We start from the raw sequence: 13,792 nt of genomic DNA, 5'->3' as shown, positions 1-13,792 counted from the left end.
TGTTGCAGGTTGATTCTTTACTAGCTGAGCCACAAAGGAAGTCCAAGCATACTAGACTAAGGAGCCTATCCCTTCTCCAGCAGATCTTCCTGACCCAGGAATCAAACTGGGGTCTCCTGCATTGTAGGTGGATTATTTACCAACTAAGCTATCAGGGAAGCTCTCTAAAAATCCTTAGAAATCACTATAAAATATAATATTATAATTTCATATATAAATGTCATGAAGAGTGAACATATAGTTATTATGAAGATTAGGGTGAAAAAACCTGCTATTATCAATTTTGCCTAGACCCAAGTGTCAATCAGGAAACTTTTAGACAAAACAGAAATATTTTTATTCTAGATATGAACAATTTAAACAAATACACTCTTAATTCCTAGCTCTTGGTTGACACTGCAGTTTGATTCTGGGTCCTGATTCCCTGTAGCACATGCATAATCTTTGGTGGAACATGGCAAATGATGTGTAAAGAAAGTTGTGCAAGTGATGTTCTAAACTAGGAAAAAAGTTTACAAATATTTCACTTTTTATCTTTTGCAAATACAGATAAAAAGCAGCACTAGTCCAGACCAACACATGGCCGGATTTCTAAGCATGTGGGAGATGTCAATCAAGGAAGAGACAAAAAAATTCTTGTATCTGTGAAATACGTATGCATGTATGATGCTAGGAAAAGTATTTTCCTTAGAAAAGACCCTGATGCTGGGAAAGATTGAAAGCAGGAGAAGAAGGGGATGACAGAGGATGAGATGGTTGGATGGCATCACTGACTCAGTGGACATGAGTTTGAGTAAACTCTGAGAGTTGGTGATAGACAGGGAAGCTTGGTGTGCTGCAGTTCATGGGGTCACAAAGAGTCGGAGACGACTGAGCGAGTGAACTGAACTGCTAAGTATTATAAAATAAAAACATATATATGTGCATATCTATTTCAGAAGAACATTGGTTACTGTTATGAACTCTCAGTTCAGTTCAGTCGCTCAGTCATGTCCGACTCTTTGCAACCCCATGAATCACAGCACGCCAGGCCTCCCTATCCATCACCAACTCCCGGAGTTCATTCAAACTCACGTCCATCGAGTCAGTGATGCCATCCAGCCATCTCATCCTCTGTCGTCCCCTTTTCCTCCTGCCCCCAATCCCTCCCAGCATCAGAGTCTTTCCCAATGAGTCAACTCTTCGCATGAGGGGGCCAAAGTACTGGAGTTTCAGCTTTAGCATCATTCCTTCCAAAGAAATCCCAGGGCTGATCTCCTTCAGAATGGACTGGTTGGATCTCCTTGCAGTCCAAGGGACTCTCAAGAGTCTTCTCCAACACCACAATTCAAAAGCATCAGTTCTTTGGCGCTCAGCCCTCTTCACAGTCCAACTCTCACATCCATACATGACCACAGGAAAACCATAGCCTTGACTAGCTGGACCTTAGTCAGCAAAGTAATGTCTCTGCTTTTGAATATGCTGTCTAGGTTGGTCTTAACTTTTCTTCCAAGGAGTAAGCGTCTTTTAATTTCATGGCTGCAGTCACCATCTGCAGTGATTTTGGAGCCTCAGAAAAATAAAGTCTGATACTGTGTCCATTGTTTCCCCATCTATTTCCCATGAAGTGATGGGACTGGATGCCATGATCTTCGTTTTCTGAATGTTGAGCTTTAAGCCAACTTTTTCACTCTCCTCTTTCACTTTCATCAAGAGGCTTTTTAGTTCCTCTTCACTTTCTGACATAAGGGTGGTGTCATCTGCATATATGAGGTGATTGATATTTCTCCCGGCAATCTTGATTCCAGCCTGTGCTTCTTCCAGTCCAGCATTTCTCATGATGTACTCTGCATAGAAGTTAAATAAGCAGGGTGACAATATACAGCCTTGACGCACTCCTTTTTCTATTTGGAACCAGTCTGTTGTTCCATGTCCAGTTCTAACTGTTGCTACCTGACCTGCATACAGGTTTCTCAAGTGGCAGGTCAGGCGGTCTGGTATTCCCATCTCTCCCAGAATTTTCCACAGTTTATTGTGATCCACACAGTCAAAGGCTTTGGCATAGTCAATAAAGCAGAAATAGATGTTTTTCTGGAACTCTCTTGCTTTTTCCATGATCCAGCGGATGTTGGCAATTTGATCTCTGGTTCCTCTGCCTTTTCTAAAACCTGCTTGAACATCAGGAAGTTCATGGTTCACGTATTTCTGAAGCCTGGCTTGGAGAATTTTGAGCATTACTTTACTAGCATGTGAGATGAGTGCAATTGTGCGGTATTTTGAGTATTCTTTGGCATTGCCTTTCTTTGTGATTGGAATGAAAACTGACCTTTTCCAGTCCTGTGGCCACTGCTGAGTTTTCCAAATTTGCTGGCATATTGAGTGCAACACTTTCATAGCATCATCTTTCAGGATTTGAAAGAGCTCAACTGGAATTCCATCACCTCCACTAGCTTTGTTCATGTTGCTGCTGCTGCTAAGTCACTTCAATTGTGTCTGACTCTGTGCGACCCCATAGACAGCAGGCCACCAGGCTCCCCTGTCCCTGGGATTCTCCAGGTAAGAAAACTGGAGTGGGTTGCCATTTCCTTCTCCAATGCATGAAAGTGAAAAGTGAAAGTGAAGTCGCTCAGTCGTGTCCGACTCTTAGCGACCCCATTGACTGCAGCCCACCAGGCTCCTCCATCCATGGGATTTTCCAGGCAAGAGTACTGGCGTAAGGTGCCATCACATAGTGATGCTTAATAATATTACTGATATGGTAAAGCTGAATGGTCTCTAAATCATCTCCTCTCACAAGAATGTCTTTGAATACATTCCTTCTGATAATGCATCTGGAATAATGACCAGCATACGGGTCTAGCAAATCACTTTTAGAGGCAGCCTAGTTTTTATGAAAATTTTCAAACAATCCTGATTCCTTAAACATGGACACTTCCCTGGATGACTTCCTAAGAGCCTGTCCACTGACCAGACAGCAATATGGAGATGAGGCATGGTCTTACGTGGATTATAAGGGAGCAACCATTCCCAAACGCTATGAGGGCCTATGGGAGCTTCCCCACCTGGATGGTCCACAAGTCTCTCCAAAAGGCAGTGTTAGAAATGTTTTTGTGTTAGTGAAGTTGCCAAGTAGCACAGCAAGAAAAAACAGAAGAGCATGGATGTTCTTTCTTCTCCAAGTGACTGTGTACAGGGAAACTGTAACTGCAGTATGAAACACTAGAATGGGAGCTCCTGCTGCTGCACTGTTAGGATGTGTAAATAATAACGCGGTTGTAGCACAGAACTTCTTCATTCGTGTATCTGTCCATGGTCCATCCATCTAGTCCACAAATGTGTTGAGTGGACCACCCACGGCTCTAAGCATTAGTAATACAAAAGGACTATTGCAGAGGTTCATAATCTAGTGAGAGAAAATACGTTAAGCAAATGATAACTACATTGTCAAATTCAAAAGTTAAAAAAAAAATTTTAAGTAGGTGAACATGGAAAAACAGGATTATTGACTAATTCCACCCAGAAAAATGATGGAAAGTGTTCCAGGGTTGACAGCTGAGGTGACATCACTCAGGGTGACCCCTGAGTTTTCAGGGGTGACAGCTGGGAATTAAAAGATGAGTGTAAAAGTACCAGAGAAGAATGAACTGGGTAAGCTTAGAGAAAGAGGCCGAGATGAAATTATAAAACTCATTATATGCTTTACAAAAGAATCCAGAGTTTTTCTTATAGGGAACAGATCCACTGGAGGTATTTTTAAGTAGAAAAATGACTCAATCAAATATGCATTCTAGAGCGATGATTCTGGCTGAGTGTGAACAGCAAATTAAATACAACAGGAAAGACTTCTATAATAAATAGGATGAGGATGCTATTAATTACAAATTGATGATGTAGACATTATTAGCTCTGTTTTGTAGATGAGCAAACTGTGGCTCAGAAAGACTAACTAACATACTCATTTTAAGTGGTTGAATCTGTCTGACTTTGATGAAGATGGTTTTACCATTATTGAGCAATTTAATAAATGAAAGATGAATAGGGAGTGAGTTTGGGCAGAAATTAGAGCATCTCCTAGAGTTGATCAGGGTGTATGAATGGGAGGGCTTTGCTGTGTGGGTTTGACTTAAGATGGCAGCTCCATTCTCAGTAAGGCTCACAAAACACAACAGACTTTGGAAAAGAAACGGAATAGTTATCTTTGTCACCACGCAAAGGACTGGGACAAGTGAAGGTGTCCTTTCAGAAAAGGCATAACAGAAGTGGACTAAGAGCTAGGAAAATCTTTAAAGAGTTGATGATGGAAAGTGAGACCCTGTTCCTATCCCAAATTTTCCTTTCCTCTCCCTGACCCTCACTCTCATGGATGCTGTTCCCCTCAAACGTTTGATCAGTATCAGCGGTCAAGAGTGAATGAGGTTTGCAGGATTCTGGATGCAGGGGAACACTGCTGGTCTTCAGGAGTAAGTGTAAACAGTAGGCACTTGATGTATTTCAGAGCAAAAAGTCCTGAGAACTGCTGTGTTAGAGCAGAGAGAAACAGCAAAAGCCCGGTTACCAATTTATCTCAACCACAGTGCCCTAGTTTCTACAGCGGTGCCCTAATTATCCCTCAACACATTTTGCAATCCTCATTCTTTGAGCAACTTCTTGCTTTTCCCATTCCAGGATTTTTCTGAATAAAAGTTCAAGTCATTTTCCCTCTATAGATATTTGTGCTGACTCAAGTTTTTACTCATATATTTAAACTACTGGATCTTAAGAAGTCTTTTTTACTATTACTCACAGTGATTCCTATCTGAAAACCTGTAACACACATATGCAGATAGTACCACCTGCTTTAGCATTTCATACTTTTCATATCGGGCTGCGAGTCTTTACATCCTAACTATACTGTATCTTTTTGAAAATGAACCCATGGAACCATACTTCTTTCTTATGTTTCATCACATCCAGAGCAGTGCTAGGCAAACAGTTTTAAACAGGTTGTCAAAAGTGAGTCCAACTGTTTTCATATTGCACATTTGGAATTTCAAAAACTCATCTGCACCCACCACTTTTGATTTTGTTCTTTACATACTCAGAATCATGAGCAGCTGGTGAACGGCAAGTGTATACATTTTCTCTGACAGTAAATGACAGAGAAGATCAAGAAAGGTGAAAAGGGTGAAGAACCTTCACAGAGAAGGGTAAAGGTTAAGAAAAGGACACAGTGGATCAAAATCATCTACAACGTGACCACCGTTTCCTGGATGAGAAAGAACTTCTCTTTCTGTTCAGCTTTAATTTAATAGATGAATATTGAAGATACATTTTCCCTACTGGAAAAAAATATTTTCATATCTTTTTCATTTCCCCCAAGATCAACCGCCTATACAGTCATCCCTCGATACTTGCAGGGATCGAGTCCAGGACTTGCCTCAGAGGCCAAAATCTATGGATGCTCAAATATAATAGGACAGGATCCAACACTGGCTGAATCTGCAGGTTTGGAACGGAAGATAGGGAGGGCTGACTGCACAGTATGCCGCAGGCATAAGCAGTATTACTTTTGGGTTTTCTAAACGATACTTTGGATGAGATGGTAAAGGCTGTCTTTCCAGATTACTCTGTTTTTCAAATATCTGTGTCATAATTCAACAACAAACTCTTATCAGTCAACTATAATACGGTAGGTTCAAAATTAGAGATTGGGGGTGTAGGGAGGCAGAGATGACAATGTGAATGAGACTAGCCCTTTGCCACCATAAGAATTTACAACCTGGCCAAGACGTTGGGGATACACATACAGATGAACTATAAGAAACAGATAGCATAGCAGAGACTAAACTGGGTGTTATGGACATACAGAAGAATAAATGACCAGAAAAGTAACAAAGACTTCTTGGACAAAAGAAAATTGAGAAGAAGCCTTCAAAGATAAGGCTCAATAGAGAAAGGGAGAGTGCACTGCTAAGGCTAAGAGGACAGTACTAGTTAGAGCATGAGTTCTAAAGATACTTTTTTTCCAGAGTGATCCGTGAATCTTTGCTAATAGACTGCGACATACATGGAGGTTGTGAGTCTAGAACGGGAAATTTGAGGACCTTGATGTCAAAGGACTGACTTCATTCTGCAAGTAACAGTGAACCATCTGTGTTTCAGAAAGAAAACTGATGAGGCACAATCCAGGACTGATAAAGCAGGCAGAAAATAAAGCTAGGAACTTAATATTTGGCTGATATCTATGACAAAGAAGGACCTTTGGCATCACAGTAGGCTTGACAAGGACTTGCTTAAGATATCTTTTTGAGGGCTTATTAATGAAAATGTCTAGCTTTCAGGTCTGAGAAGATTAAAACTATCCCATGAATCATGTTAACCTCTGTGAGCACTAGGTACATTTTTTTTTTCTTTCAAAGTTACCTATTAAAACATATAGCTTCTGAGAGGTTGACTAGACAGTTTCTTGGTTGCTTGCTGGGGACAGGATATTTTATCAAAAGCACATTACTCATTTTGGGCCTCTAGTTGTTTTTTTTAACATTATAATTTCCAGAATTGCAAAATTCTGGAGCTGAGAAAAACATATGTGAGAGTAGGTTTTTTTCAAGGGAGTGTATCAAGCAGTTGACTAATAAAGTGACTTGAAATTACACAGGATAACAGGGTAAAAAGAGGTTTTCATTTTCAATTAAATGACTCCCATCAAAAGGTGCTAAAGGTGTCAATTTCTCAAACAGCAGCCTGGCTCCTGTGATCCAAATCCTGCAAAATCTGAATTACATTAACTAAATTCCAAGCTTGACTAGACTGCCTTGAAAAGCTTATTTCCCTAAAACTAGAAACAATTAACATTCTGTTTATTCATGAGATTAAACTTGTTGAGGTGGAAAATGGTCGGTGTAATGTCAAGTACTTGGCCTGAATACCCTATTGAGGAAAGACAAAGACCTTTAAACAGGGTGAATTTATGGGAAGGGTGTGTAAGTTTCACTTTCTTGATAACAAAGTAGGAGTTGATTAACTTACTGCATTTCCAGAAATTATACATTGGTTCTGAGCAGAGATTTTCAAGCTACTTAGCCTGGGTATATATTTCAGCCTAACTCCTTACATACTGTGTCTTCGGGCAAGATTTAACCTCTTAAGAGTTTTACCTTCTGCATCTGTAGGGATGTTGTGAGAGCTAACTGTGATAGAACATGCTCAACGCACAGAAGAGTGGCAGGTGTGCAGCGGGAGTGCTGACGTGCGAAGTGGTACCCGGCGTGGAGATGCTGTGCCTGGGCTTTAGTTTTCTAATACCAATTCTAAAATTTGATCATCTTAAACTTTAAAGAAATCAAAGATCATTTGGGCTAAATCATCATTTTACAGGGGAGGATGCTGAGAGAGTTCAGTCCCATGCCCAAATCCACATAGGTGCTCACAGTCTCAGCATGGCGCTAGCATCCCGGGCATCCGATTGCATTCTGGTTCTCTTCCATCATACACTGAGCTGAAGGAAAAGCCCGGAGCATTACCAGCCATTACCACCATTCAGAGGAGTGTAATTCTCTCTCGGCAGTGGGAGGGCAAGATCTGGAACTAAAAACTGGCCTGTGAATTTATGCCTCTTTTCCAGGTCTCCTGTTTTACATCACCCCTCTGCAGGCCACGGTGAATTAAAGATACTTGACGGTGCTTGAAGCAAGCCGTTTTCCCCTATAATTCTTATCATCAGTGATACAGATCATGTCATGAGGATTCCTCTTTATGGCATTATGCCATGGCCACAGCACCTGTACTATTGCCCCAGTGGGCAAGCATGGAAACATATATGAAACTTAGCATTTGTCTTCATGCTAAGAATGACCAGTTTTTACATTATCGACACCTCAACACAGAGGATAACATTTTGGGGTTAAATGCTTCCCTAGTGGCTCAGTTGGTAAAGAATATGCCTGCAATGCAGGAGACCCAGATTTGAACCCTGGGTCAGAAAGATCGCCTGGAGAAGGAAATGGCAACCCACCCAAGTATTCTTTCCTGGAGAATTCCATAGACAGAGGAGCCAGGCAGACTGCAGTCCATGGGGTCACAAAGAATCGGACACGATTGTGCAACTACCTTTCCTTTCACTTGCTCAAGGGTGCAAAAGCAATCTTTTATGATCAAAAGTTTCATCTAATAATTACTTTCAAGAATTGGTCATACTTTATAGTTATGGCTATCCTCCACTGTGATCCCCAAGCAAGAGGCTTTAATAAATGCTTCTGTTTGAAGATCTAAAAGGTTTAAGCTGATTGCAGAAAAACAAAAAGCCAATTTTTTCATAAATAGAGCAACAGTCTACAAAGGAAAGACAACATACTCTGGGAGTCAGAGATAAACATGTTTGAGTCCCAGCTCTGCCTGACACTATATCTGAGTGTCCTGCACAACAATTTTTTCTGTTTCCTCTTTTGAAAATCTGGAAAGAGAATCAGTGAAAGAACAGTTTTGGTTTTGAAAGTAGATGGTATGTACTGAATTATGTCCTCCCCATCCCCAAATTCATATGTTGAATTTGTGACACCCAGTAAGACTGTCTTAGGAAGGAGATACAGGTCTTTATAGAAGTGCTTGAAGTTAAATGAGGTCATAAGGGTGGGGCCCTGATCCAATAAGATTAGCATCCTTATAAGCAGGGTCATGAGTTCACTCTCACTCTCTCCACCCTGTGAGGACAATTCAGCAAGAAAGCAGCAGTCTGCAAGCCAGGAGGAGAGCTCTGACCAGAAACCAACCCTGCCAAACCCTGATCTGAGACTTCCAGCCTCCAGAACTGTGAGAAAATACATTTGTTACCTAACCCACCCAGACTGTGGTGTTTTGTATTGGCCGCTCGAGCTGACCAAGGCAGTCGAGATAGCACCATGCTTGTGTTTCCTGAGATAAAGGACTGTCAGGATCATACATTCAGTGCTGCAGCGTCCTACTTACAGGATGATCTCAGATTATAACTGCTTTGTTCTCTAGAATATTCACTGAATTGGGGAAAGAAAGGCTGATATTAGGAAAGTATCTACATGCCCACTTTAGATGCAGGGACTTTACAGATACAGGTCAAAAGTGCTGTGTGTGTGGTTGTGTATATGTATGTGTAGCATGTAGTCATGGATATACTTGGTGGTTCAAAATAGGGGCTTTGGAAGATGGCTGGCTGGGTTTGAAATACGGTTGTGCTGCTTACCAGCTGTGTGTCTATAGGCAAATCACTTGAACTCTGTGAGATTCAGCTTCTTTATCAGTAAACTGGGAAAAATGACAGTGTATCGCCCACAGTATTCCCAGGTGGTGCTAGTGGTAAAGAACCTGCCTGCCAAGGCAAGAGATGAAAGAGATGTGGCTTTGATCCTTGGGTCAAGAAGATCCCTTGGAAGAGGATATGGCAACTCACTCCAGTATTTTTGCCTGGAGAACCCAATGGACAGAGGAGCCTGGTGAGCTACAGTTCATAGGGTGGCAAAGGGTCAGACATGTCTGCGGTGACTTAGTACACACACACATTATTATGTGGATTAAATGAGTCAATACATGTTAAGCTCTTAGAACAGCAATTGGTGGCGAAAGCTTCACAAGGATTAATTTTACTATTATACACCCCAACCCAAACACAGACAAATTGACAGGGTTTTTACCAAAATATGAAAAATAAAAAAGGAATACAGTCTGTATCTTTTCCACTCACTTTCCCTTCTCCAGCTGACCCTCCAAAACAGTAAATCTCCAATTAACCTCTAAAATCCCATGATTACTTTAAAGCTTATTGGCTGCTTGTGCCTACAAGAGACTAGAGAAATAATTAAGATGTGGAACAAGAGATGTGAAAACACTAGATCTGATCAATTTACTCTTACATGAAGGGGAAAAGGAGTTTTATGTAAATCATCCATCATTTTCACACTAGCATTGCTATTACTCTGAAGAAAACATTTTCCCCCAATCAGAAGCGACTTGAACATAACTGACTTTTTGTTTTCACATTTACATTCTTCAGGGCAGATATTAAATTCCAAGAAAAGGTAATTGTGACAAGAGATTACAGTGACACTTTTTAAAAACAATCAAAACTTTTCTCACTTTTTCTCATATGAGTCAAACTTGACCTCCTGCTTTTCTATTTAGGATTCATCTTTGCAAGGTTAACTCTGACCCAGGGTGCTAAATTTTCTCTCTGAGCAAACTTCCTCTCAACAGAAATGCAGTGCTTGTCGTAAACATAACTGTGGGATCATTTCACCATGGGAAGGGGACAAATTGGTCTAACAGAGAGCACAATAATGCATATCCAGCTGATTTGCTGTGTGCCGAGAGTGGGGATCTTCAAAGCAGCCTTTTCCTATTATTCCCATCAATCTTAGAGGAATCTTTAAACTTGGTTATTTTTCGAGTACTAAGTCTGATTTTGTTTTCAAAGAATTTTGGATGGCCAACAAATTTTATATGCTTTCTTTGTAAGAATTTAAAGATCTGGCTTATAACCACTAAATTACATGCTGTCACTCCTTCTCAATTTTACAAGTAATTAGACTTTGATGTAAAATTTAGAACCTATCAACTTGACCAACCGTATACCACTTGTGCTTGAGTAAGGGACCAAGTAGTTTAACATGTGACAGAATTGAAGTAATGTTAGATGAAGAAAAAGAACAATTGCCCGAATATATGAACACAGCCACTGGCAATAATTCTTGGAAATTCCTTTTGTTTCCAGTAATTGATCTGATTTCACTGTCAATGTGAGGATCTGAGTAAAATCCATGGAGAGTGTGTGACCAAAGAGATTGTACAAAATATATTTCTTGGTAGCTGAAAATATTATTACCAAAACAAGGAATAAATAACAGCAAAAAACATTAAAAGGGATACAGAAACAACTGGAAATCCACTACACTGAAAGGCTTGAGCATACTGTCACTCAAATGGCTAATAATGTAACTTTTCATCTGGTTCAGTTATTTAAAAAATGTTTTCATATTTCCTTTCTCTCTATATATACTTTTTCTAAACATAATTTCAAAACTTAGGAGTTGCCTGCCTGTGAAAGCTCCAAATTCGTTTAAGTTAAGAATGCTATGCAAAGTTGTTTTAATTATTTTTATTGAAATTATTAATTCTGCTAATTAACTATTCCAGCTTGAATTTAGATATCACTAATGTTTAATTTACCGAATAAAATACATGCTAGCTGCCACTTACTTATCATTAGTGGCTTTACAAATATTACTGTTTAGTAGATGTTGATCTTACAAAAATATTTTAAGTGTAAGCAGGCAGGAACATACAGGTGATTAAGTGAAGTGAAAGTCGCTCAGTTGTGTCCAACTCTTTGCGATCCCATGAACTGTACAGTCAATAGAATTCTTCAGGCCAGAATACTGGAATGGGTAACCTTTCCCTTCTCCAGGGTATCTTCCCAACTCAGGGATTAAACCCAGGTCTCCCACATTGCAGGCTGATTCTTTACCAGCTGAGCCACCAGGGAACCTCAAGAATACTGGAGTGGGTAGCCTATCCCTTCTCCAGGATCTTCTCAACCCAAGAATCAAACCGGGGTCTCCTCCATTGCAGGCAGATTCTTTACCAACTGAGCTATCAGGGAATGCTGAATGGAGACTTTAACCCTGGGTGGACATTTTTGTGCACTGCATCATTCCAGTTACTGCCTGTATGAAGTGTTGGCCATGTTCTCTTAAGCAGAGGGATGATATAAGGACCCAGAGATAAACCTGAATACAGGATCATTAAATAAAATACCGCTCATGTAGATAATCTGCTACTGTTAGTGAAACAACACTCAGATTCTTAGTATTTGTCAACAGTTGAAAAGTATTCTTGGTGAAAAGCATATTTTCCCACAGTCTACACCATGATGCCTATGAGACATGATGATGGTAGGGAGGTTATGTTGACAGTGACGTCTCACGCAGGAAACAATTATACAAGCTGTGAGCTCTGAACCAATACTCACAACACGAATGGTCACCAGCTATGATCATTTCTAAACGCTCAATTTTTGAAGACTATAACATCCTATAAAAGTCAAATGCATAAACTATTCTTTTTTTTTCCCCTGTGGCATTCTACTAATTATCCTCATGCAAAAAAAAAGTGGAATCTTAATATATCAGTCTACAAATCACAGTAATAAATTCCTATCTACCTGAGAATTGATGGATTTATCTCCATTTTCCTTCGTGTAAAACCATCTCTGTTTCTCTACACAAATCAGCTTTTAGCAAATGAATGGAAGGAGGACAAAATACTGCAAGTCAAATTGGCACCTTATTCTTAAAATGAAAACTTTCTGGCTTCAAAATGAACAAAAGTAGTGCCCTAAAAAAAGTTGACCTAACTTTGTTTTTCTGTATGAAAAGAAGCTCATAGTAGAGGAAGTGCATGCATGATTTGTGGGTCTTCTCTGTCGAGCTACAGAACTTTAATCCAGAGCTCATGAAAGGGTGCAAGAGCAGCTTGAAAATTATGCTGAGCTTAATTACACTTAATGTGAATTATTCAAAAGTGCAGACAGAGACTAAAAATTTATTTCATACAAAGAAGCTTGACATTTTAATTGGTCCTTCAGAATGGAGACAAAACAATTTCCTCTCAAGAAAATTTACATCCTCCCTATCATAGCCGAAACCTCAGCCAAGCAGAACTTCATTAACAAGATTAATTATCACACTAGTGCCTGCTTCATCAGGTGTATGGCCCAGGTAGAAAGAAGAAAACGGAATAATGACGGACATTTCTAAAAGACAGCATTGACTCAAGGAGGGAACAATGACAGATGAAAACCACCATACCTTGGTCATTAGCCATTTTGTCAGGGTGTTCCACTGTGGAGGAAAGAGAAATAATATTATTAGATTTTGGCAGTTTCCATCAAGAAAGGTGACATTTCCAGTCAACAGTTTTATTAGTGAGTTCTCATATCAAGGCCAATGCCCTATTGAAATAAAATTGATAAGGAGTCGGTTACTGTGATTATTTCAATTAAACTAAAGAATTTGAAAGTAATATTTTGCTGTGTAAATGTGTTGTAAAAAATGTTATTTGTAACAGTCCTCTAAACACAAACTCAAAATTATTTTCATGCAAGTTTAATAATACAATTAATAGTAATAAATGCATGCTATTACCAAGTAATTATCATCCATATATTTTAAATAAGTTAAGGAAGCTATTTTCTTGTATTCATTTTTAATTTTTCAACAAGAGAACTAACCAGTTTTCACAAGAACAGGGTAAAGTAATAAAATATCATGAAGTTTAATCTAAATGGCTTGATTTTAAACCTTATGAGGCAAGGTCTTGAATTGTTGACTATTTTAAAAAATTTATGTATCAGTCAGTCAGTTAGTTTAGTCACTCAGTCATATCTGACTCTGCTACCCCAGGGACCACAACACGCCAGGCCTCCCTGTCCATCACCGACTCCTGGAGTTTACTCAAACTCATGTCCATTGAGTCAGTGATGCCATCCAACCATCTCATGCTCTATCATTCCCCTTCTCCTCCCACCTTCAAACTTTCCCAGCATCAGGGTCTTTCCAAATGATTCTGTTCTTCACATCAGGTGGCCAAAGTATTGGAGCTTCAGCTTCAGCATCAGTCCTTCCAAGAAATATTCAGGACTGATTTCCTTTAGGATGCACTGGTTGGATCTCCTTGCAGTCCAAGACACTCTCAAGAGTCTTCTCCAACACCATAGTTCAAAAGCATCAATTCTTTGGTGCTCAGCTTTCTTTATACTCCAACTCTCACATCCATACATGACCACTGGAAAAACCACAGCTTTGACAAG

The 13,792-nt window shown here is 39.7% G+C and overlaps 1 protein-coding gene across 1 annotated transcript in view; it reads right to left on the bottom strand.

Moving 5' to 3' along the window:
* The window catches only part of DCC (DCC netrin 1 receptor), an 827,169-nt gene that overhangs the window by 115,938 nt on the left and 697,439 nt on the right, over positions 1-13,792 (bottom strand). The window contains exon 21 of the mRNA XM_052660382.1: positions 12,792-12,824. Within this exon, the coding sequence (XP_052516342.1) occupies positions 12,792-12,824 (33 nt within the window). The remainder of the gene's footprint in view (positions 1-12,791; positions 12,825-13,792) is intronic.

This window comes from Budorcas taxicolor, chromosome 22, assembly GCF_023091745.1.
Source record: "Budorcas taxicolor isolate Tak-1 chromosome 22, Takin1.1, whole genome shotgun sequence".
NCBI classification, from domain to species: Eukaryota; Metazoa; Chordata; class Mammalia; order Artiodactyla; family Bovidae; genus Budorcas; species Budorcas taxicolor.
The sequence above is the reverse complement of the archived record's forward strand: the minus strand, read 5'-3'. Positions and strand labels throughout refer to the sequence as shown.